At 37.1% G+C, this 24,528-nt stretch overlaps 1 protein-coding gene across 1 annotated transcript; it reads left to right on the plus strand.

Annotated features, from left to right (window-relative positions):
• The first annotated feature begins 989 nt into the window (after positions 1-989).
• PSMA3 (proteasome 20S subunit alpha 3) lies at positions 990-21,084 on the plus strand. Its single transcript, XM_058739180.1, has 11 exons — positions 990-1,121; positions 5,088-5,170; positions 7,727-7,850; positions 11,043-11,144; positions 11,451-11,524; positions 13,831-13,903; positions 15,545-15,610; positions 17,684-17,730; positions 19,641-19,708; positions 20,464-20,528; positions 20,929-21,084. Exons 1-11 carry the CDS (start codon positions 1,101-1,103, stop codon positions 20,971-20,973), a joined length of 768 nt encoding a protein of 255 aa, XP_058595163.1. The 5' UTR covers positions 990-1,100; the 3' UTR covers positions 20,974-21,084.
• The last annotated feature ends 3,444 nt before the right edge of the window (positions 21,085-24,528 follow it).

A 24,528-nucleotide genomic window follows, 5' to 3' on the forward strand; every position in this document is an offset into this window, starting at 1 on the left:
CAAGGTTACTTTTGAGGCATTCCTGCTGAAAATTTATCACCTGACTCCTATCATGGAAAATATCATACAAACCTAAATTGAGGAATACCCCATAATATAAATGGTTTGTATTCTTCAAAAATGTTAATGCCGTGAAACATGAAGAAATATTAAGCAAGTATTTTCCAGATTGAAGGAGGCTAGAATCATGACAACTGTGACAGGCCAGACTGACCTGGCAGTTCTTATAACAAGCTTATATTCCCATAACAATCCTAAATTTCAGTTTAAATATTAGCCAATCAGAAAGTTATTCCCTAAGTACCAGGCCTCCATTGTCTCTTACCTTTTTAAGTACAAGGTGCAACTGTTTTGCCTATTTCCTCTTTTACGCCCATTTCCTCCCATTTAATGGGATGGGATTGTTTCCTTCACTGGTTAATCAACAGTGTTCAACAGAGTACTTGGGACCTGCTAGAGCTCAATAAGTAATCAGTCTTATCCTTAATTTTACTAGAGTTATACTCATAGAAAATTCTTATGTAAAATTCCGACCTGAGCTCAAACGTGCGTTTAGAGCGAAACTTCCTTCCTTCTTGTAAGAACAGGTGGGTGAAAGGGATACCAAGATACTGGGTGGGAACCAGGATACCAAGGGTAAAGGGAGACTTCTCCCTTACCACTTTCTTTGGTCTTTGTAAGAAGAGTGTGACAGCATCTCTCCGCTTTGCTTCAAGAAAGAATAAAGTAGCGAAAAAGAGGGTAAGATTAAAGGTAAATAATAATTTCTAGGAAATGGAATGAAGCAGCTCCTCAAACTACCCGATGACCCTAACGACTCAACGACACTAGGGACAGAAACTGAGTAATAAGGAGCCCCGCTGCCTCCCTTCCTTTACCCCCACCTCATTTGCTTCCGTACACGCACACCGCCCGCCGAGCCCCTCCTTTTCCCACAATCCTCTATTTCCCAGGCTGACGTTAGAGGAACCAGCCACAGAGGACAAGGCTATTGGTTGAAAGAGCAGCCAATGAGAGAGCCTGTTACTAGTCTGCGGGCTGCGGTATTGGGGGAGCGTTTTAGGCCTTGAAGCCCTCCGTGTCCCGGAGGTTTCTGCACGATGAGCTCAATCGGCACTGGGGTGAGTTTATAACCTCTTGGCCTAATGGAGTAGCCAACAGATTAGCGTTGAAGGGAACTTGGACACACCGCTTGGGGTGCGCCGCCACGGCGTGCGCCGGGACTGCCTTCGGCCAGGTGGGCCGCTTCCACTTGTCTGGTGCCCAGCATTCTTTCCTGCTAATTTGTAGGCCCCTCATTTAGGGTGACCGTGACCTGAAGCTCTTCAGCGCAGGTGTGGCGGGCTGGGCGGCGCAGCAGTGTGATTGGGAGCCGCTTTGGATTGCTGAGTCACTTTCTTTGGCCGCTTAGGGAAACCGAAAGTGGAAACTCGTGGAGCCTGTAATAGGGTGTGAAGCGTTTGGGAGACAGCTTCATGAGAACCGCCGAGGCAAGGCGGCTTTAGATTCCAAGGTCTGGACGCAGCTTTCCATGGACCGCCTTTGCAGTTCCCAGGGTGCTGCTGACTCACTGGGCCTTCCCCATGTTTGCCTTCGAGTGTACTGACCGTCCGCTTTGCAGGAGTCCCTGGAACCCCTGTTGGGGCAGAGTTGATAGAAACATTGTCTCAAAAGTGAAATCTGAAGAACGCTTTACAAAAGTTTTCCCTTTGTCCTAGCTTTTCCTGTACGAATTACTTAACGTCACTTTGAGGTATCGGTACGGTAAACATTTAAATTATTAGCTAGGGGCTTAACCGCTTCTGTTAACAGACTTGAGGATTTTGGAGTTGGACTTGTTAACTTGGTCAGTTTACTACTTTCCTGTGTTAAACGTACCGCACATATGCAGCCTTTTGCTTATTCATTTTATGTATTTCTCCGTATAGATAATCTAGTTTTTATTTAGAAGTATTTATTCGTTGTGTGCACTACAGGCATAGACTAATGGGTGTCTAAGTTCATCACTTCCCAGTGTTCACAAGATTTTGATACTCCGCATTAAGCCCAGGTACTGGGTTTTCCTAGTTTGATAATTGGAATGATTTAATCCATTCAGTTATGAGATACTAAAGTTATGACAACGGTTTTAGATTAGTAGATGCTCAGTTATGCATGGTGTAGCAAATTGACTTCGCCACTACATTACTATTACCTTCAATTAGTAGTGTTTTGTTCTGAAAGCCCTTTAAAAAATACTTGGTAAATATAAACATGTGAGATATTTTGGTATTACGATAGTAGAGTTAAGGATCTTGGTTTAATAGATCAGGAAGCACCACTGTTGAAGTGAAGACCACTTTGGTCTTTGCTTTTTCCAAGAACTCCAGGTATGAAGACCTACTTGACATTTCTCTCCGCTTGATTGTTTTTAATTTTTTTTTTTTTTACATTTACTCATTTTTGAGAGAGACAGAGCACAAGTGGGGGAGGGGCAGAGAGAGAGGGAGATACAGAATGAGAAGCAGGCTCCAGGCTTTGAGCTGTCAGCACAGAGCCCCACGCGGGGCTCGCACTCACGAGCTGTGAGATCATGACCTGAGCCGAAGTCAGGCGCCTAACTGACCGAGCCATCCAGGCGTCCCTCCACTTGATTGTTTAATAAGCATTTCAAACTGCATGTCCAAAGTAGAGCTCTGGGTTTCCCTCTCCCCTACATTTTGCATCTCCTACAATCTTCAGCCCAGTGAATGGTCCAGTCTAGTTGTCAAGTGAAAAAAGTCTATGATTCAAGTTAATTTATTTTTATTATTTTTTTAAGTGTTTATTTATTTTTGAGAGAGAGAGAAGCCGATGACACAGAGCCTGAGGTGGGTAGGGCTCGATCTCACTATCTTCAAGATCATGACCTGAGCTGAAATCCAGTCGGACACTTCGACTACTGAGCCACCCAGGCACCCGTCAAGTTTAATTTTTCTCCTAGAGCCAATCCATTAGCAAGGTGGTTTTTTTTTTTTGTTTTTGTTTTTTACTTTGCCCTCACAAATATAGTCTTTCATCTCTTTTCCCTTAGTCTAAGCCACCACCTTTGGAATACTTGATCTCTGCTTCCATCCTTCTTCTCTCTATAGTTCATGTTCCAGATGAAGTTTTAAAAAAATGAGACCGTATCACTCCTTCCACCCCTGCTTCAACTCCAGTGACTTCCTGTTGCATTTAGAGTAAGATAAAAACTTCGTACATCAGCCTTAGGAGACTCAAAATAGTTTGGCCTTTACATGCCTCTGATATGATTTATTCTTCTCTCCACCACTTAGTGCTCAAGACGCAGTGGCCTATTTCTTTTCCCACATTGTGCTACCCTTATTTCTACCCTAAGATTTTTATGCCAAAGGACACAATGGCTCCTCCATATCCTAAATGGCTAGTTACTTGTCATTTAGGTCTGGCTGTGCCTAAATAGCTAAATATACATATGTTCTAGCAAGGCCTTCCCTGATCAGGTAGTCTGTACTAGGCTCTCAGATTGTCTCTTCACCCTGTCTTATTTTCATCATAATCTTTTTTCTAGTTTACTGCTGTATTTCCAGCACATAGATTTGTGTGTGGTCTCATTTGTAAATGAAAGACTTCAAGAATGAGTATCCTTTGGGGCTCCTGGGTGGCTTAGTAGATTGAGCCCTCAACTCTTGATTTCAGCTCGGGTCATGATCCCAGGGTCGTGGGTTTAAGCCCTGAATCAGGCTCTGTGCTGAGCGTGGAGTCTGCTTAAAATTCTCTCTTTCTCCCCCTCTGCCTCTCTCCCCCACATACATATACTCTTTCTCTCTTTCTCAAAAAAAAAAAAAAAAAAAAAAAGAATGAGTAGGGGCGCCTGCTGGGTGGCTCAGTAGGTTAAGCTCCGACTCTTGATTTCAGGTCAGGTCATGATGTCACAGTTCGTGAGTTCGAGCCCCTCATGGGGCTTTGTGCTGACTCCTTGGAGCCTGCTTGGGATTCTCTCCCCCTCTCTCTGCCCCTCCACTGCTCGTTCTCTCTCTCAAAATAAATAAACATTTAAAAAAAGTGAGTATTCTTTGTAATTGCTTTTTTTTCTTTTTAAATGTGTTATTTATTTTTGAGAGAGAGAATATGAGCAGGGGAGGGGCAGAGAGAGAAGGAGACAAAATATCCGAAGTGGGCTCTGTGCTGACAGTAGTGAGCCCGATGTGGGGCTCGAACTCACGGACAGAAAGATAAGACCTGAGCCAAAGTCAGACATACAACTGACTGAGCCACCCAGGTGCCCCAATTCTTTGTAATTTCTTATAGTGACTATATATAATAGATGTTTATTAAATGTTCAAATGCTGTATTTTTTTCCCTAAGGTCTTTCAGTTTGTTAGTGCCACAGCAATGAATTAACCTGTTCTGACAACAGTTCTGATTCTACCATACCATAGTACAGGCACACACTTCACAGATTGCATTTTTTTTTCTTTTTAACAAATTGCAGGTTTGTAGCAACTGTGTTTCGAGCAGGTCTGTTGGTGCCATTTTGTGTTTTGAGCAAGTCTGTTGCTGCCATTTTTCCAACAGCATTTGTTCACCTCATGTCTCTGTGTCACATTTTGGTAATTCTTGCAATATTTCAAACCTTTTCATTACTCCTAAGTTTGTTATGGTGATATGTGATCAGTGACTACAACTCACAGCTCAGACATAATGCTCCTGCACACTGAGTAGACTACAGTATAGTGTAAACATAACTTTAATATACACTGGGAATCCAAAAAGTTTATTTTACTCACTTTATTGTGGTGATCTGGAGCCCAGATCATGTCCATTTTGTACAAAAATGAACTTTGTTCAGTGTGGAGAACATCTGACTTTACCTTGGACTTGTATCTGTTGCTTTTCAGTAGCAGAAATCTAAACTAGCTTTTCTCTTAGTTGCTTTTGCCGCTCTGACATGCTGCCTTTTCCTCTTCAAAGCAAAATCTTTGAGATTTAACACTCCTTCCTTCCCCTCATCTTTCTGATGTGTAAGCCATTTAGAAATAAAGATGATAAGGTTATTATTGCGAAAGATGCATAATTTAAGCTTATTGTTACCTTTTTCTTCCCAGTATGACCTGTCAGCCTCTACATTCTCTCCTGATGGAAGAGTTTTTCAAGTTGAATATGCTATGAAAGCTGTGGAAAATAGTAGGTAAGAAACATTGTTTTACTTGAAATTTAGCATGTTTTAATCAGGTATCAAGTATCTCCTTTTCCATATTTTTGGTAATTAGGCTTTTTATGTTACTTTGGTACAAAATAATAAGTGCCCTAAAATAATCTCAACTTACTGGTCATTTCCGGGTCTCTTTTTAGGTCAGATCTTTCCATGAGCCTCAGTCCTATATTTCCCGTTGGTTCCAAGGTTATCCACTTAGACATTCCACCATGTCTCACATGTAGTGTATATAACCAAATTCCTTTATCATCTTTGCCAGCACATTTTCCTTTTTAAAATTCTTGATTTATAGCATTGTTTGCTTGGCTGTTAGGTTTGTTACTTTGTCATTTTATCTTTTTTTAAATTTTGAGAGAGAGAGTGCAAGTGGGAGAACGGAAGAGGGAGAGGAAGAATCTCAAGCAGGCTCTATGCTGAGCTCGACATGGGGCTATGAATTGTGAAATTATGATCTGAGCTGAAATCAAGAATCAGATGCGTAATCAACTGAGACACCCAGGCGCCCCTGTCATTCTATCTTTTATTTCCTTGTGTTTGAAGTGTCCTATGCAGTTCATCACATCCAGCAGGATTTTTTTTTTCTTTTAATTCTTTTCTGCTGCCACACCCCAAAAGGTGTGGGACTCACTAAGATATCTTCTTGTTGGACTCATTTCCTTCACTCTGTCTTTTATTGTTTGGTTTAATGTGCCAAAATGATTCCTTGGTACCATTGTAATATCTTGGTTGAACTATTAGCTTGTTGACACATTTTATGAGTCCTTTATTGAAGAGATTTTGCAGTCAGTTATACTTACATGATCATTGTATCTTGGAATCTAAAGCAGCTTTGGGATGAATTAAAAGACTTTTTGAAAATAATTTATTTAATAATGTCTCATTCTCTTAAAAAGTCCTCTTGAAGGACTTTTTTTTGCCTGGTAAACAAATAGTGTTGGTGTTTGAGCCAAATTTTTTCATTTATATAATGAAATCTTTTGGGTTAGAGGTGGAGTAGGGAAGTGTTTCCAGAATTTTATTTTACTCTTATTTTTTTTTAAGTGTATTTATTTTGAGAGAGCAGGGGAGGGGCAGGGAGAGAGAGGGAGAGAGAAAATCCCAAGCAGGGCTGTGCTGTCAGCAGAGCCAGATGCAGGGCTCTATCTCATGAGCCAAAATCAAGAGTTGGATACTTAACCTACTGAGCCACCCACGTGCCCCTGTTTGCAGAATTTTAGTAAAGTCCACATGTAAATACTTTTTGCTAGTACCACATAAAAGCAAAAATGAACATAAGGTGTTTGAGGGAAGATAGTGAAGTTGAATTCAGTAGTGTGTGGGATTTATAATAGGAAATTTAATAAGCTAGATGGGCTTTGTAGATTCTCAGGATTGAAAGCTGGACCAAGGAGTTTAAACTCAAAAGGGGAACCATTGAAGATACCTGATATGTGAGAGGAGTGTCTGAAATTTTTTGTATAATTTGTGTGTGGCTCTGTTCATTTATCTGTTTTGTTTTCATCAGAATTCCCTTTTTATTAAAAGGATTAGAAGGGGTGCCAGTGTGGCTCAGTTGGTTAAACGTCCAGCTTCTGCTCAGCTCATGAACTTGCCATTTGTGACCTGCTTCACGTTATGTCTCCCTCTCTCTCTGCCCCTCCCTCTTCCTCTCTCTCTCTCTTTCTCACTCTCAAAAATAAACAAACATTAAAAAAATTTTTTAAAAAGGGGCGCTTGGGTGGCTCAGTCGATTAGGTGTCAACTTCAGTTCAGGTCATGATCTCGCAGTCAGTGAGTTCGAGCCCCGCATCAGACTCTGTGCTGACAGCTCAGAGCCTGGAGTCTTCTTTGGGTTCTGTGTCTCCCTCTCTCTTTGCCCCTCTACCACTCTGTCTCTGTCTCTCAAAAATGAATAAGTGTTAAAAAAAAAAAATTAAAAAAGAACTAGAAGAACAGAGTTAATGATATATTTTCATCTCGAAGTGGTAGCATATAATTTCTCCACATTTTACTTAAGAGATTAAGATCCATTTTGTTTTCAGCAGTTGTCTAAAATGTATATTGTTTGATATAGTTTTATAAGCACTGGTTGTTGCAAAAGAAGCAAATGAGCAAAAGAAAAGAACTCTAATTTTTCCACTTAGTCACTGTTTACTTTTTGGTTTGTATATAACCTGTCTTTTCTATGCATTTTTATGTACCATTTTTAATGGACATGAGCTAAGTCAACATTTATTATAGTGTATTATCATATGTCAGACACTGCCATTTTGTACTATTTTGTTGGCATCTTTTCTCACAAGTATTAATATCTTTTTATGTCATGATATGCTAGATTTTTTTGGTCATCTCATGATGTACATTTACATGGAGCTAATTTATCACACTTCAGGTTGTCCTCTTCTCGTTTTCAAATGTATTTGTTTTAAATTTAAATTTAGCATGCTTTAAAAAATGTTACCTATTTTTATGTTTTTTTTTTAAGCTTAAAGTTTATGAAGTTCCTTTTATTTTCAGTTAAAAAAATTGATTTTTTTCTACTTGTTCCAGTACAGCTATTGGAATCAGATGTAAAGATGGCGTTGTCTTTGGGGTAGAAAAGTTAGTCCTTTCTAAACTTTATGAAGAAGGTTCCAACAAACGACTTTTTAATGTTGATCGGCATGTTGGAATGGTAGGTCACATTTTAAAATGTTCCTTTTTGCCTTGTCCAATTTCTTTCTTGTGAAGTAACCGTAATATGTTAAACTGTGATTATAAGAACTCATTTATTAGTCAGAACTGAGGCAGAAACCAATCAGAGAGCAGCCACCGAAGTAATCACAGAGTGATTACTGATACTGGCTTGTGAATAGTTCACTGTCCAAAAGAATAGTGTTCTTATAACCTGATTGGAGATATATTTGAAAAATTGCTTTAAGAAAATGAGGGGAGAAAGGTGGAAAGTATGTGTAGAAAGGCGATCTTGGCAGTGTAGATCACCAATGAAAGTATAAGCTTAAGAGGCATAGAATTTTTAGCTTTTTGTATCTCTTTGTATTGTAGTAAAATGGAGCACCAAGAAACGATGTTTAATGAAAGGAATAAACACTGTTTTATTTCTTGCAGCTATATTTAGTTACTGCTCTGCATAATTGCAAGTAAAGCCATAAATACATTATTGGTATATACTGAAGTCATTCTATGTAGATGTCAGACTGTAAAAGCAAAAAAAGCAAAGGACTGATTCTTTTTTTTTTTTTTTTTTTTGCAAAGGACTGATTCTAACCTTGGTTACTGAAAAGGCAAGGAAGAAAAGAGAACATGTGTGTGCCAGATACTGTGCTAGAACCTCTTTTACATAAATTTCCTGTGTCTGATATCCCAGTGAAAGTAATATTAATCCCATTTTTATTTAAAAAAAAAAATTTTTTTTTTTTAACGTTTATTTATTTTTGAGACAGAGACACAGCATGAACGGGGGAGGGGCAGAGAGAGAGGGAAACACAGAATCGGAAGCAGGCTCCAGGCTCTGAGCCATCAGCCCAGAGCCCGACGCGGGGCTTGAACTCGCGGACCGCGAGATCGTGACCTGAGCTGAAGTCGGACGCTTAACCGACTGAGCCACCCAGGCGCCCCCCCATTTTTATAGATAAGAAAACACAGCTGGTAAAGAAGAAATCTGGGATTCAAACTTGGGTCTGCCTGGCCTACATGTTACTCCAGAGTCCATTCTGCAGGGTGAGATCCTATAGGACCCACTCATACTGCGGTTACCTTTGGTATTTCTAAATGATAGGTGTTACAAACACAAAAAGGGTGGGAAGTATGTGTAGAAAACAGATCTTGGCAGCGTAGATCACCAATGAAGGTGTAAAATGTAGCTGGTAAACTATAAAGCTATAGATTTTTTTGCTTCTTCAATGATTATTTTTTCTGGACATGTTTTTTCTCCCAAATTTATTATGCCAGCGAAACTGGTAATGGTTTTTCTTCTGTCATTTGGACCTCTATATTTATTTATTCTTAAAATTTGGGTATAGTTGACATACAATATGAAACTGGTATGTTTTGATGTAACTTCCCAGATTGTAACCTAGCTGATAGGAAGAAACTAGTGAATTATACATTCTTTTTAGTAGAAGAAAAATTTAGGTAGGTGCGTTTTGAAAAAAGTTGTGTGTGCTTAAAGGTAGTGATGGGAAAACGTTGCCCTAGAACTTTAAAATTTGTCTCATTTGTTAATTTAAAGCCAGGAAACTGATGGCATTCCTTATAGCTGGAAATTGGCAAAACATTACATGTTGAAGAGGGTTGGAGACAATAAAGGATTAATGTTTCATCTCCGCAGTTATCTTCAGGGGTTTAAGAATTATTGGACTTCACAGTAGGCCTTCTCCAAAGCAACAGAAGACTCTTTAAATGGGGAAACTTACTGGCTGAGTAACCTTGGGGAAATTCTTCTAAACAGTTTCCTCACCTGCAAAAGTAGGGCAGTAGTAATACTTACCTCCTAACAGTTGTTACAATGTTAAAATTAAATAAAATGCTTAGCATGAAATGAGTGCTATGTTTTAGGAATTTTCATCATTACTACTATTAGTAGGTAGCAGTAGAAAAGTGGCTATTATTTTGATATCACTTACTTTTAAATTCTGTAAATAAGCTGGCAATTCCTGGACTTCTTGGTTCCTAGTACTAAGAGTTTCAGTAATTTTTTTTGTACCTACACCAAAAGAACCACCCAGTGGTTCTGATTATGCATTTAGTTACAAACAACTTAGTGTTTATGTCCCCAAAATTTAATAACCGTAAAAGAAAAAATACACATACAATTAAAAATATTATTTTTTTTAGAAAAATATTTTTATTTTTAAAGAATAACAATGACTAACATGCACTGCACAACTTCTTAAACTTTTAAGTTTAAACTGCACTCCCCTCACCCCCCCGTTTCCTGTTCCAAATGGATTTTTGTATGATACTTATTTTTTATCACAACAACCCAGGTGCTCAACAGTATGATGGCATTGAAAGGAATATGAATGATCTCAGGGCGCCTGGGTGGCTCAGTCAACCGGTTAAGTGTCCGACTTCAGCTCAGGTCATGATCTCGTCTCATGGTTCAAGAGTTCGAGTCCCATGTCGGACTCTGTGCTGGCAGCTCAGAGCCTGGAGCCTGCTTCAGATCCTGTGTCTCCCTCTCTCTCTGCCCCTCCCCAACTTGCACTCTGTCTCTCTCTCTCAAAAATAAACATTTAAAAAAAAAAAAAAGGAGTATATATGATCTAATGTTGAAACTGAGCTACTTCAACATCTGTATCCCCCCCCAAATTCCAAACGTTGCACAACTGAATTCACTATAGTGCCCCCAGCATATCTCACTCAGCACATGGTTTGGTAACTGCAGTTAACCAGTCTTGGAAGATGTGTGGTTTGTCATGTTTTGGTTTGTCCTTGCAATATATTAGTCAATAAGCTGAAAAAGATTTGAGGTTGGGCTTTTAGACCCAAACTTTTAGTAACTTGACATAGAACTGCTTTAAATAGAGATCAGTCCTGATCAATAGTTTTATTCTTGTTGCTTATTTAGAGTGAACTGGTAAATTGGGAGACATGGAGGATTAATTACAGAAATACTGCTTGTGAATGTCATTGAACAAAACAATGAAGTCACACTTGGTAGATTTCTGAACTATAATTCCATACTTCTTTTTTCATCCCATCCCATCAAAATGCCAGAGTGCCTTATAAAGACCTTTAAGCCAAATGGTTTCTAATGGTGATGCTTGTTAAAATATTAAGTAAGCCTACAGTAATTACACACTTTCCTTGGTTTGTGATAGGAAGGTATTTATTTAGTAAATTGGTACCTACTTTCTTTCAGGCAGTAGCAGGTTTGCTGGCAGATGCGCGATCTTTAGCAGACATTGCAAGAGAAGAAGCTTCCAACTTCAGATCTAATTTTGGCTATAACATTCCTTTAAAAGTAAGTTGAAGGATGCCTGGGTGGCTCAGTTGGTTAAGCAGCCGACTTCGGCTCAGGTCGTGATCTCGCAGTCTGTGGGTTCAAGCCCCGCGTTGGGCTCTGTGCTGCCAGCTCAGAGCCCGGAGCCAGCTTCTGATTCTGTGTGTCCCTCTCTGCCCCTCCCCTGCTTGTTCTGTCTGTCTGTCTTTCTCTCTCTCTCTCAAATAATAAACATAAAAAAAAAAGTTAAGTTGCTAATATGTTGAGGAACCTTTTGAACAGTAATAGAAATTTACTGATAAGCTCTTCTGTTTTTCTCCCTTATAGCATCTTGCAGACAGAGTGGCCATGTATGTACATGCATATACACTCTACAGTGCTGTTAGACCTTTTGGCTGCAGGTATGAAATTTTGTGACATAGTCAGATCTGGACTATAGGTATCTGTTTGCCCTGGTATCTTAGCCTTTTTTTTTTTATACCCTTAAAAATGAGCTATGACCAAGAAGTATTAGGACAGTGATCAAATAAAACTGTACATCAAAATAAAAACTTTGAATTGTGAAAAAGACTACAAACTTGAAGTGACGAGAAAACACAGAACTGATAGTAAGAACTTTAATCTGATTATAATAAATTCTCTGGAGAAATTCTCTGGTCAAAAGGTAAAAGGCTCTAAGATAGATAAATGCTAGGGATGTAGTGTACATTATGATGACTGGAGTTAACACTACTATGTGATATATGGCAAGGTTGTTGAGAGTACATTCTAAGAATTTTCATCACAAGGAGAAAATTTTTTTCTCTTCATTGTATCTTTTTGAGATGATGGATGTTCCTAAACCTGTCGTAATCATCTCACAATATGTGTAAATCAAACCATCATGCTATACGCTGTATAGTGCTGCATGTTAATTATTTCTCAATAAAATTAAAAAAAAATTCTCTGGTGTCAGACCCCAACATTCTCAGGAAGCAACAAACTGATTTTAACTACATCCTCTGTTGTCATTATTAGGGTAGCCAACTAAACTAACACTTCAGTTTTCTTATTAACTTCCATCTGATACACTTTAAGCGGTTAGGTTCAATGCTCTTAATTGGGAGTTTTTTTTAGCAATCGAGAGTGAGTCCATACAAAATTGCCTTTCACAGTTCTCAGTCACAATTTTTTATTTCGGTTAAGATGAACTGCTGGTGTTTTTATTCTGAGAGGAAAGCTGAGATTCAATTGTATTGAGATTTGGAATACATGTAAATATTTAAATAGGGCTCAGAGACCTGTCATGACTCTAGATTTTCCTAAAAAGACTTGTTTAGTTTATAACTTAAAAAAAATAAACATTTCTGTTTGATCATGGTAAAACATTTACTAACATCCGACTGCTTCCACTGTTAAAATGTTGTAGAAAGAAAGTTTATTAGCTGTAGTCCTACCTTTGAGTTGCTTATAATCAGTCATATTTAAATTACTGAGGACAGATGTTAGAGAAAACCTGAGCTTTATTCTAGCCATAAGATAGGCCTGTGGACATTTTTAATATTAGTTGTTCTTCAGGTTCTCACTTAAATTACATTGAAACCCTTTGCTTTCAATACCTTTCAACTTTTATTAAACCTTTGAACAGCACTCTGAATTCGTTTCTCTATTTTTAAGCAAGTAAAAATAGCGGAGAGAACTTTTCAGCAAATATTTATTGAGCATATACTATGAGTCAGTCGTAGATGTAGGAGGGGGTAGGACACAAAGATGAGTAAGTTATCATTGATACAATTTTATAGGTGATATGATGAAGAAATGCACTGACTATAGTGGGGCATCAGTTAGGGAAAGGACACTTTCATGAAGAGATGGCAAGGAAAAGAATGTGAAATATAGGTGGAATGGTTAAGAATATTTCATTCAAAGGGACTAGTATGAAATTACATGGGCATTTCAGGTAATGTAGAGGTAGTCAAGTATACTTGGTATGTGGAAGGATACTGAAGATGTAAGAACGGGCAAGATCATACAGAAGTCTATGTTCCCTACAAGGAAACGTTGAAGGGTTATGATAATCAGTTCTATATTCTGAGAGAGAAGTCTCACGGAAGATGGAAGGAAAGGATTGTAGGGGTGGGAATTGGACAGTTGGCTGTCATAGTAGTCTGTATAGGAAGTGATACTTAAGATGAGGCTGGTTTCTTTTCTCCTTTTAAGGCAAACTAAATCACAATTTCAGAAAATCACTAATATCATGATTATTTAATGGCCTGATTTTGTCACATATAAAAACAGATTAAATCAGTCTGGATTATTGTAGAAAAATAACTGGAGGAATATTGGGGAAATAACCAAGAAAGAATAAAGGATGGAACAAGAGTTTGAGGCAGACTGAATGTATTCCCATTAGTTTTGTTATCTTGGCTTTTTCATGTTTATTCCTTTACCTATTGGGTCTTCTCCTTAGTTTTCACCTGTCATTACTTCTTTGTCTACACTGCTGTCTTCTCAGATCAGTTTCATCAGTAAGTTTAATACTAACCAAAGCCACACAAATTTTGAACAATTCCAAGTATATACTAGTTTTTATTGAAACTACCTCATCAAAGTGTTTATTAGGACTTATATGTATATTACTAGTTTATCTTAGAAAGTATAATTGTTTTTATTGTATTTTTATGGTATTTTAAGAACTATGGTTTAAACCTAACTTACTTTCATGCAGTTTCATGTTAGGGTCTTACAGTGTGAATGATGGTGCACAGCTCTACATGATTGACCCATCAGGAGTTTCATATGTGAGTAATTTTGAATCATGAATTTCTATTTCTAGTTTAATAGTATCTCATTAGCATGTAAGTCATATATTTGGATTACATGAAGTTTCTTTTAAAATTCAAGGAAAGTAACCATTTCTTGTTTATCATTAATAACAACCTGTGGATATGAGGCAAAGGAAGGATTTATGGCTTAAAAAGAATTTTTTAAAATATTTTTGAGAGAGAGAGAGAGCGAGAGAGCGAGTGTGTGTGTGTGAGTAGGAGAGGAGCAGAGAGGGAGACATCGAATCTGAAGCAGGCTCTAGGCTCTGAGCTGTCAGCACAGAGCCTGACATGGGGCTCAAACTCACAAACCATGAGATCATGACCTGAGTTGAAGTCAGAGGCTTAGCTGACCAAGCCACTTAAGTGCCCTGATTTATGGCTTTCAATATGCTGTTCATAGAAACTAAATAGTGAACCTAAAAATCTGAATATGTGGTATTTTCCTTTATCGTGACAAATATTAGCAAGTCTTAAAACCAATACTAATACCTTCCCTTAAAAAAAAGGATTTTAGGGGAGTCTGGTGCAGTTAAGTGTCCAACTCTTGATTTCAGCTCATGATCTGTTAGTGAGCTTTGGTGGTGTGGAGCCTACTTTGGGCTTCCCTCTCTCTCTGCCCCTTCCCTACTTGTACTCTCTCTCAAAAGTAAATACAAATTTTAACTTTTTTTTTTTTTTTTTTTTTTGGGAGAGAGCACATGTCAGCTGGGCAGGGACAGAGAGAAAGCGGACAGAGGATCCGATGTGGGCCCCGCGCTGAACAGCAGTGAGCCCAGCCTGATGCGGGGCTTAAACCCACAAACTGCAAGGTCATGACCTGAGCTGAAGTCTGATGCTTACCTGACTGAGCCACCCAGGTGCCCCTAAATAAACTTAAAAAAAAAAAAAAAAAAAAAAAAAAATTTAAATGTCATTTCTTGCATCTTTAATTACTTTATCTCTCTTCTGAGGTATTTATGGTTTTTAAAAATTCAAAAAAAAAAAAGACTATAGGTGCCTGGGTGGCTCAGTTAAGCGTCTGACTTTGGCTCAGGTCATGATCTCATGGTTCGTAGATTCGAGCCCCGCATTGGGCTCTGTGCTGACAGCTCAGAGCCTGGAGCCTGCTTCAGATTCTGTGTTTCCCTCTCTCTCTGCCCCTACCCCGCTCATGCTACCTTTGTCTCAAAAATAAATAAATGTTAAAAAAAAAATTATAAAAATAAAACCTGTATTTTGTCATGATACACAAGTATAAATGGGAATCCTTTAAAAAATTTCAATAAAAATTGAAAGTTTAGAATACTGAACTCTGTAATTATTTCAACTTTTTGTCATAATACTAAGAATTTTTCCATTCCTACTCTGAAAAACATCTTGAGTTCATGAATTGTGTGTTTTTCTTTGTATATGCCTCTAATACAAATAATCCAGATAATTCTAGAATTACATTTTTTTTCAGCTTGGTGTTCATTAGAATGTGTTTGTGTTTCTCCATATTTACTTTTGAAAATCATTTAACATTCTTTCTTAACCTTTAAATAGGAACAGTTGTTGTTACTAATGATTTTAGAATAGTATAGCAATTTAATTAAACTATATATGTATATTTTGGTGTGTGTTCTTTTTAAATAGGGTTATTGGGGTTGTGCCATTGGCAAAGCCAGGCAAGCTGCAAAGACGGAAATAGAAAAGCTTCAGGTAATACATACTTAATGCTTGAATTTTCCTATGACATTATCCTCATGTAGTGAAGTTTTATCACAACAAATGAAACTGTTTAAGATTACATAGAGTGTGGTTTCCTGTTTTGAGCAGGGCTTTCTGAACATAATAGGCTGAATAAGAAAGCTGGTCATATCTGTATGTATACAGATAAGGTATGACACAGATACGATATATATAGAGTATAGATATATGTGCTGTAGATATGTATGATAATTACAGAGTTGTGTCATGGAGCCCTTTATAATTTTGATGGCTAATGATAAACCCCTTAATCCAGAAAAATACACATGGAAATTTTCATATAATTTCATAATCCTTGAGGTCCATTCATGGAACTCTGTGACCCTTAGGTTGAGAACTTTGAAAGTCTTTAGAGTCTGTGTTCTGGTGCTTCTCTTTCCTTTGTTCCTAGTTAGATAAGGCATTAAACCCCATCCTGTTAAAACTGCCATAAATTATTAGTGTAAAAAAAAATTTTAATGTCCTGGTTTTCCTTTTAGTCAAACTGTTCAACTTAACATTGAAACAGTATCCACTCTTTATTATTTATCAGAAACTTCCATTAAAGACAGGATTTTATCAGTATTGTGGTAAATGACAAAAAAATTTCATATATATTTAATATTCTGAACTGGAAACTTGCTCAACCATTCAACTTCAGGTCAGGTTCTAGAAAACATTTTTTGAGTGCTTAGAATTTTATGCCAAATTATCGGCCTACAAAAGCCTAATTTATATTTGGTATTTTAGTAAAATTGACAAAAAGACCTCAGAGGTCATTTTAGGTTAGCTCAATTCTATGTGAAACACTGGCTAGAGTCATAGTATATGTTGATTATGAACAGACCTCATGAGTCTTAGACCACGTCCTTTCACACCCCTCCTGGTGTGGTGCTAAGTTCCTACCTTCTCTTTTCCCCCTTACTTTCATCTCTCCTGAATGTTACGTGGAAATTTGAAAATACAGTGTTCAGAGCGGTCATCTGTCCTGTCTTTCTGAGGTCAAATTGTAATAAACAAATCTGAGCTAAGAATGAATATCACTTTGAGGAACATGTGTATACTTAATGACAAAAACACACTCTAAAATCAGAGGTCAGTAAACTATGGCACACTGTCTGCTTTCTAAAGTTTTATTGGGACACAGTCATGTTTAGTCACTGGCTGCTTTCACAGTACAATAGTAGAGTTTAAGAGTTGGAACATAGACCAAAGACTCTATGTACCATAAAGTCTAAAATATTTACTATTTGGCTCTTTATTTCTATAAAGGAGTTTGCCAACCCATGATCTACATCATTGCTCTGGCTTGTTCTTCTGATGTTATTTACTAAGAATATTATGGCATAAAATAAAAATTTCATGAACATATATAAGAATATAATTGTCACTTAAAATGTGCTTTTCCATGTTTACTTAAGTTTGTATTTATTATTATGATACAATTCACTAATTATAACCTATAAGGGCAGAAGTATAAAGAAATAGGCATTCTTTTCATTTACTTCCCCCCCAATTTAACATGAAAAAAATGTAAACAGGAAAGATAAATAGTGCAACAGATCTCTCCATCTAGATTGAAAAGTTATTTTCACCCATTTTTTTTTTTCCCTGAACTGTTTGAAACAATTACAGACATCATGATGCTGTATCCCTAAATGCTTCAGCATTCATCTCTGTAGAATAACATTATTACACAGAAGATAGTATTAGGTATTCAGTCTGTAGTCAAATCACCTCAGTAATCTGTTTCATTTTGTAACTTTTTCAAACCATGATAATTAAGGCTCACATTTCAGTCTTCACCTTCTCCCAGTGCTCATTTTTTTAAGAGCCCATGCCAGTTGCTTTTGTAGTTAGTCCCACATATTAGGTCTGTATTTCCTAGTAAGACTGGTATTCTTAAATTCAGTGTATTATGTTTTTGGTTTTATGTCTGAGACTCTAGTTCAAAACCATGGGTACTCATAACATTTGTGCAAAGAATCTGAAAATAGTTATATAAGTGGGAAGTTCTCCCGACTCATAACTTAATATTTTCTATAGATGAAAGAAATGACCTGCCGTGATGTCGTTAAAGAAGTTGCAAAAATGTAAGTTGAAATTTTTATTACCACTGACAAGTATTTCATTTGATCTTACCTTATACATTAATTCTAGAGGTCTGTTTTGTTTGGAAATAATTTAGTGCCTAAGGTGAATGTAACATTCTAATAACGTCTCATTACGGAGAAATATCCATATTTCAAGTGACGGAACAGACCTCGTGATTGAGCAAATGGGATGGGGAAAAATAGCTTTAAGATAAAACTCTTATTAGGTGACAGAATTCACGAGGAGGAGGATACAACGGACCTGTAAGCACTTCATTTGATAGCTCCTACCCTTTCAAATCTCAGAGGTCCCAGTAATAGGCATCTTAGCTTACAAATTTTATTTTAGGTTTTATAGCTAAATTAATTATTTCTACACATGAACCACGAAGCTGGCTCATTTATACAGTCTGTTTCTTTGGGCAAGATACGTTAATCATGAAAGTTTTTTAAGAAGATGAAGAGAGTAGGTGCACCTGGGTGGCATCTGACTCTTGATTTTAGCTCAGGTCATGATCTCAGGGTTGTGAGATTGACCCTTGCTTGGGGTCGATGCTGGGCTTGGAGCCTGCTTAAGAGTCTCTGTTCCTCTGCCCCTTACCCACTTGGGTGCTTTCTGTGTCTCAAAAAAACAAAACAGTATTTCAATACATTTAAAAACAGCTTTAAGAAGTCCTGAAGTGGTTAGTATTACAGGTACATAGAATAGAATGCTTATGTGACTGCAGTAAGTAACCTCAAAGTCCTGAGTGGCATGCTTCAGAATTCACGGTTCTTCTAGGTCAAAGAATGTAATAATAAACATGTGGTATTTCAGAAAATCCAATGAAATGCTAGAATTGCAGCCAGCTTTTCAGACTTAAAAGTAATAAACATAATATTCCAGAGGATTCACGGCTCTTCTTTTCCACACGAGAACTACATCAACATGGTCTAGCCAGCAGTTTGTGCAAGTGCCTCAGGTTTTATAATTAATAATACATGCAAGGAAAAAAATCTAAGAGGCTTTATTATATATTTAAATGACATCCTTAATCTCTTCTAAACTGATAGCTATAATAAAATATTGGAAATGTTTTATAATTTTGTCCTGTCACCACTCTTCCAACTGCCACATCACCTGCCTTCCTCCTCCCTTTTACCAAGAGACCCTTCCACTTCCCAGTTAAGCAGAACCCATTCTGTGATTGTCAGTTAATAACATGAGGAACACTGGGAACTACCTGACAGAACTGCCTGGAAAATAAAGAATCCTTACTGAACTGTACAACAGTTTAAATGTGATAAACTCCCATTCCTTCACTGAGAAATGCTTCTGGAAAACAGCCCTTACCACACCTTTTTATTTTTAGGTGTAACAGCAGATGCTAATTAGTTCTGTGTAAGAAATTCATCCCTTATCATTTAGTAAAATGGAGCACTATGCATCTTTTACTTAGTCTAGAAAATTAAGATGCTTTCTCATATTATAGCAAGGCTTTAAAAATATCCTCCAAAGTAAACTGTGTGAAGATGCTGGAAAATGTAAAGAAAGTTTTGATATACTTTTAATACGTTGTATGACAGTGCCTTCTTGTTTGTTGTAATTTGTTATGTATTATAGTTTGGAGGCCAGGTTAAGGGGCATATAGTGCTTATAAAATGGAGAAGAGGTTTAAAAAGATACCTGCCAAGAAGCTTCACACTGGAGGGACCAGTAATAACTGCAAACTACTAAGTTAGTTTAAAAAATAATCACTTAATGAAAGGAATAAACAAGTATCCTGAAAAGGCAAAAGTAACGATTGGCCTTTTCCCATTCGAGGAAATGTTTCTTTTGAGGTTATATTAGGGACAGATGATCTAATTTGTGCTGACTGTGCATGTTTGTATACGACCAAATGTTAATTTTAAACTTTTTTGTGTTCTAGAATTTACATAGTACACGATGAAGTTAAGGATAAAGCTTTTGAACTAGAGCTAAGCTGGGTTGGTGAAAGTAAGTTATTTTTGTACATTTATTTGCTCTAAGTCATCTGTACTAAACCTAATTTACCACTGGGTGCCTTTTTCTAATTTTAAAAATTGGTAATGACATACATGTACATATGCATGTAACCACTGTGCTCTCTCTGGTCAACAAATAGACCAGCTCCCCAGATCACCCTTTAGGCCTCTCTGAATTTATAGTCCTCTGCCTTCTCCCATAGGTAGTTTTGCCTGTCATTCAATTTTCTGTAAATGGAATTACACAGTATATATTCTTTTATCCCTGATTTATTTTCAACATTCCATTTGTGTAAATTATTTGTTATGTACAGTATTTGTTCTTTTGCCTTGCTGTATAGTGTTCTGTTGTCCAAATATATCACTAAGTTTTCATTTCCTCTTCTGCTGCTGGTTAGTTGGCCTCTTTCCAGTGGGTTTTTAAAAACTATAATGAATATGGGGCACCTGGGTGGCTCAGTGCCAACTTTGGCTCGGGTCCTGCGTCGGAATCTGTGCTGACAGCTCAGGGCCTGGAGCCTGCTTCGGATTCTGTGTCTCCCTCTCTCTCCGCCCCTCCTCTGCTTGCACTCTGTCTCTCTCTAAAATAAACTAAAAAAATAAAAGAATAAAAACTATAATGAATAGGGCTGCTTTACCATTAACAACTTTAACATTAGATAAATCTTACCTATGGATTGGATACATTGTATTGCAAATCACAACACAGGCCTCATTTCTAATTCATTTATATGGCTTAATTTGCAGTAACTAAAGGAAGACATGAAATTGTTCCAAAAGACATAAGGGAAGAGGCAGAGAAGTATGCTAAGGTAAGCTGCAGCATGTCAAAACTGTCTATAGGTATGAAAGTGTTGAATAATAAAGGAACGTGATTGATTTCTATTAAATAATACTTGAGGCAAACTGAACTAAGGATCAAAATTTTCTAGGTTATCCTCAATGGGGGTATGTTTGCCCTGGTTCCAAAAATTTTGCGTGTGAAAACATAAGGTTTTTCAGGACATTTAATGCTTTCATTCCATGTGTTCTATCAAGAGTATATAGTCTGTTCACTGTTAGAGCAAGATAAACTTAATTATCCTTTTCTTTAGTTGGGTATGTTATTCGAAGTGTTCATTTTTCAGCGATGTGCTTATTTAACCTTAATTAGATTCAGGCTGTTACAACAATATTAAAAATTGATCTTAAGCACTATCTTTCTCTTAACAGGAATCACTGAAGGAAGAAGATGAATCAGATGATGATAATATGTAACATTTGCTTCAGCATCTATTTTAAATTTCTAATACAGTCCCGTGTAACTCTTTAGCCCTGTGGATTATTGTATATCCACTGACCGGTTTTCATTAAATTTTTGTCTTGTAACGACTGAAGTTTGATACCTGTGTAACAAAATTGGTGGGAGTAACCGAGTATATATTTACTTACTTGGCATTAAAATGTTGGTTTAGGTTTACTGAAAAAAATTCCTTAAGTGAAAATACTACAAAAAGAAACTCAGGCATCATTCATTCAGAGTTCCATTTCATCACTCGCCTAGAATCTAAAGATCATTTATCGCTGGGCTTTTGTGAAGTAAGTCCCTACTGACTCGGTAGGTATTATTTTATGCCGCTACTCAGTTTTACATTTAGTAAAATGACGGTTGGCCAGCAGCCATTGTTAACCTTGAAGTGTGACACATAAGAAAGGTTTTAGGCTCAAAAGTGAATTTTTTTTCCCTTTTATTGTGGTAAGGAGTGGGTTTAAGGAGCCACAAAGTCCCTATTCTGTCACTTCAAAAATTTCTTGATCTGTAAAGTTCAACTAAAGTACCCATATTTATGCTAAATAAGAAGTTAGACTATAATCGGTATTGAGGCCTGTAAGAACCACTGTCATAACCTGAACAGCACTCAAAGCAGGAAGAAACAGTTTGTAACTCAGGCCAAGTATGCCAGGTCTACACACCCTTTACTGGGTTCATGCCAGTATCACTCTCAACTGTCATGCTTTCATAAGAAGGTCATGTACTCATTGGAGTTTAGCAGCAGGATACTGCTGGACTTTGAACATCTCTGTAGTTCAAATAGCAAATCATTAGACATGAGTAGCTAACTACTATACAAACAAGTCAAGATTATTTATCATTACCACAGCTTTTATATAAAATAAAACTACCTGCTACATTTTATTCTATTGTGCTGTGAATTCACATCAGTATAGGGGCACCTGGGGTCAGGTGGTAGAGCATGTGACTCTGGATCTCAGGGGTGGTGGGGAGTACAAGCCCCATGATGGGCACAGAGAGCTTCCTTGAAACAAAAAATTCACATCAGTATAGCTAAAAAAAGCCCTTTAAAAGAATAGACACTGGTTCTAAATAAATTTCTAACTTTGACGAGAGAAGCTACCTAAAAACTATAGATACCATAACATAGATAACTGGAAAACTGTATAAACAGATATACCTATTTCAGCTATGAGACAGTTGACTTTCATACATATTATATGTAAAATTAATCTAGGTTCAACTGTGGGAGGCACTCTGTAATTGCACCATTGAAATATTGATTAGCCTTTGTGGGGGGAAAAAAGCTTATCATTTTACTTTGATAAGATTATAAATTTATTTTCAGAGAAGATCCAGTACCTTATTTACTGTAAACTCTCTTGATATGGGCACCTGAAAAGAGAAATCAAAAATGTTTTAAAGAAATCAAGTTTTAGTTTAGGGATTACAAAAAGTATATTTAGACTATTAAAGCACTTATCTGATTAAGACTATCCATTTGCTTCTATTTCCATCATTCATACAGGGACCTGAAAAATGAGAGAAAAATCAGTTGTAGGTCGTATGTTTTCCTTTCTTTTTTATTAAAAAAAATTTTTTTTAATCTCTATTTTTGGGAGAGAGACAGCATGTGAGCAGGGGAGAAGCAGACAGAGAGGGAGACACAGAATGCGAAGCAGGCTCCAGGCTCTGAGCTGTCCGCACAGAGCCTGATGCGGGGCTCGAGCTCACAAACTGGACTCACAAACTGTGAGATCATGACCTGAGCCAAAGTCAGACGCTCAACCGACTGAGCTACCCAGGTGCCCCAGTATGTTCTACTCTTCAAATTAAGATTACAAATTAATGTTTTTTTTCTCATTTTGTAAAAACACCCACTTACCCAAATGCTATTAAGAAACTAGAGAAAATCCACAAATGAAAATCAAATCTTGGGCACATGCACCCCAATGTTTATATTTACAGCAGCACTATCAACAATAGCCAAATTATGGAAAGAACCCAAATGGCCAAACCAACTGATGATTGGATAAAGAAGACGTGGGGTATGTGTGTGTACGTATAGTGTGTGTGTGTAAACACACACACACACAATGGAATATTCCTCCATGATCAAAAAATGAAATCTTGCCATTTGCAACAATGTGGATGAAACTAGAATGTATTATGCTAAGAGAAATAAATCAGAGAAAGAGAAATACATGAATTTAAGAAACACAACAGATGAACATAGGGGAAGGGAAGAAAAAAAATAAGAAAAACAGGGAGACAAACCTTAAGAGACTCAAATACAGAGAACAAACAGGTTTGCCAGAGGGGTGCTGGGCATTAAGGAGGGCACTTGTTGGGATAAGCACTGGATTATATGTAAGTTGATCATTCACTAAATATACTCCTGAAACCATTATTACATTATATGTTAACTAACTTGGATTGAAATAGAAAGTTTTAGGAAATGTGAATATCATCAGCTGTTGCAGTGTAAGTACAAGACAATTTAATACAATAAGATTAAACACCCTTTAATTAAAAAACCAAGTCTTATGTAGAACACTCAAATATTCTCTAAATTTTGAATTCCTTATTTTTGGAAATGGAACCCAGACCTATTTTATTTTGCATTCCTGCACTCTTGTCATGTCCTACATTGTATTTGCCATGCTTAGGCTATTTAATAGTGGTTTTCCTAAGGACTTCCACCACCTGCCAAAGAAAGCCTTCTAAAGTGATTGTCAGATTTCTCCCTCTTGGCCCTGTTATATGTGTCCCATAAAAGTTGTCCAACTATTTTCTTTTTAAAAAAAGAATTCCAAAACTGAAATGTGTATGAGTGCAGCTACTCTTAACCCCCACCAAGTAAAGCTTTTATTCTACCACTGATATTGTGTGTGCATCTATTAAGGTGTTCACTTTAATAAATTAGTGTACCTCCCCACCATCCCAGCCCACGGGAGAGGTGTTCAAGAAATCCTGTCTTTGTATCCACTGGGTGTGAGCAGCAACACAGTAGGCATTCAAATGCTAAAGGTACTTTTTTTTTTTTTTTTGAGCATTTGAATTACTTTTATTAAAAGATTGTAGTTGTGTATCCCTATGGAAAGTACGGGGTTATTTAAAGTTTACCTTCAACACCAAGTTTTTCTGCATAACATTACATTAGATGACATTAGAAATAATGGGTACTTCAAAAATTACCTGTTTAGATTTAACTAGCATTTATTGAACATCTAAGAATCAAATGCCTTCACTTCTTTGGTCTCATTTAATCTGATCTACAGGTACATATTTAAAATACTGAAATAATTCATAATAGTTAACTGCAGGATAAGCATACTATTTAAAAACACTGGATCAAAACTATCCATCAGGGGTTTCTAAAACTAAGATGACCATGGTTTATGATTTGGAAAGATCTGGAAAACCCAAACTCAGAAAATATATAAACTCCCTGGGATTTTTTTTTTATAGAAGCACTATAATGACAGGATTTTTCTTGATAAAAGAAATAAGAGCTTCCTCTCAGCTACCACTAATCA

The sequence above is a fragment of the Neofelis nebulosa genome, chromosome 7 (genome assembly GCF_028018385.1).
Source record: "Neofelis nebulosa isolate mNeoNeb1 chromosome 7, mNeoNeb1.pri, whole genome shotgun sequence".
Classification (NCBI taxonomy): Eukaryota; Metazoa; Chordata; class Mammalia; order Carnivora; family Felidae; genus Neofelis; species Neofelis nebulosa.

Coding starts and splice junctions, on each gene's coding strand:
- PSMA3 (XM_058739180.1), top strand. CDS start 1,101: ATGAGCTCAATCGGCACTGGG. Junction 13,904..15,544: donor ACCCATCAGGAGTTTCATAT/GTGAGTAATTTT, acceptor CTTTTTAAATAG/GGTTATTGGGGTTGTGCCAT. Junction 15,611..17,683: donor CGGAAATAGAAAAGCTTCAG/GTAATACATACT, acceptor TATTTTCTATAG/ATGAAAGAAATGACCTGCCG.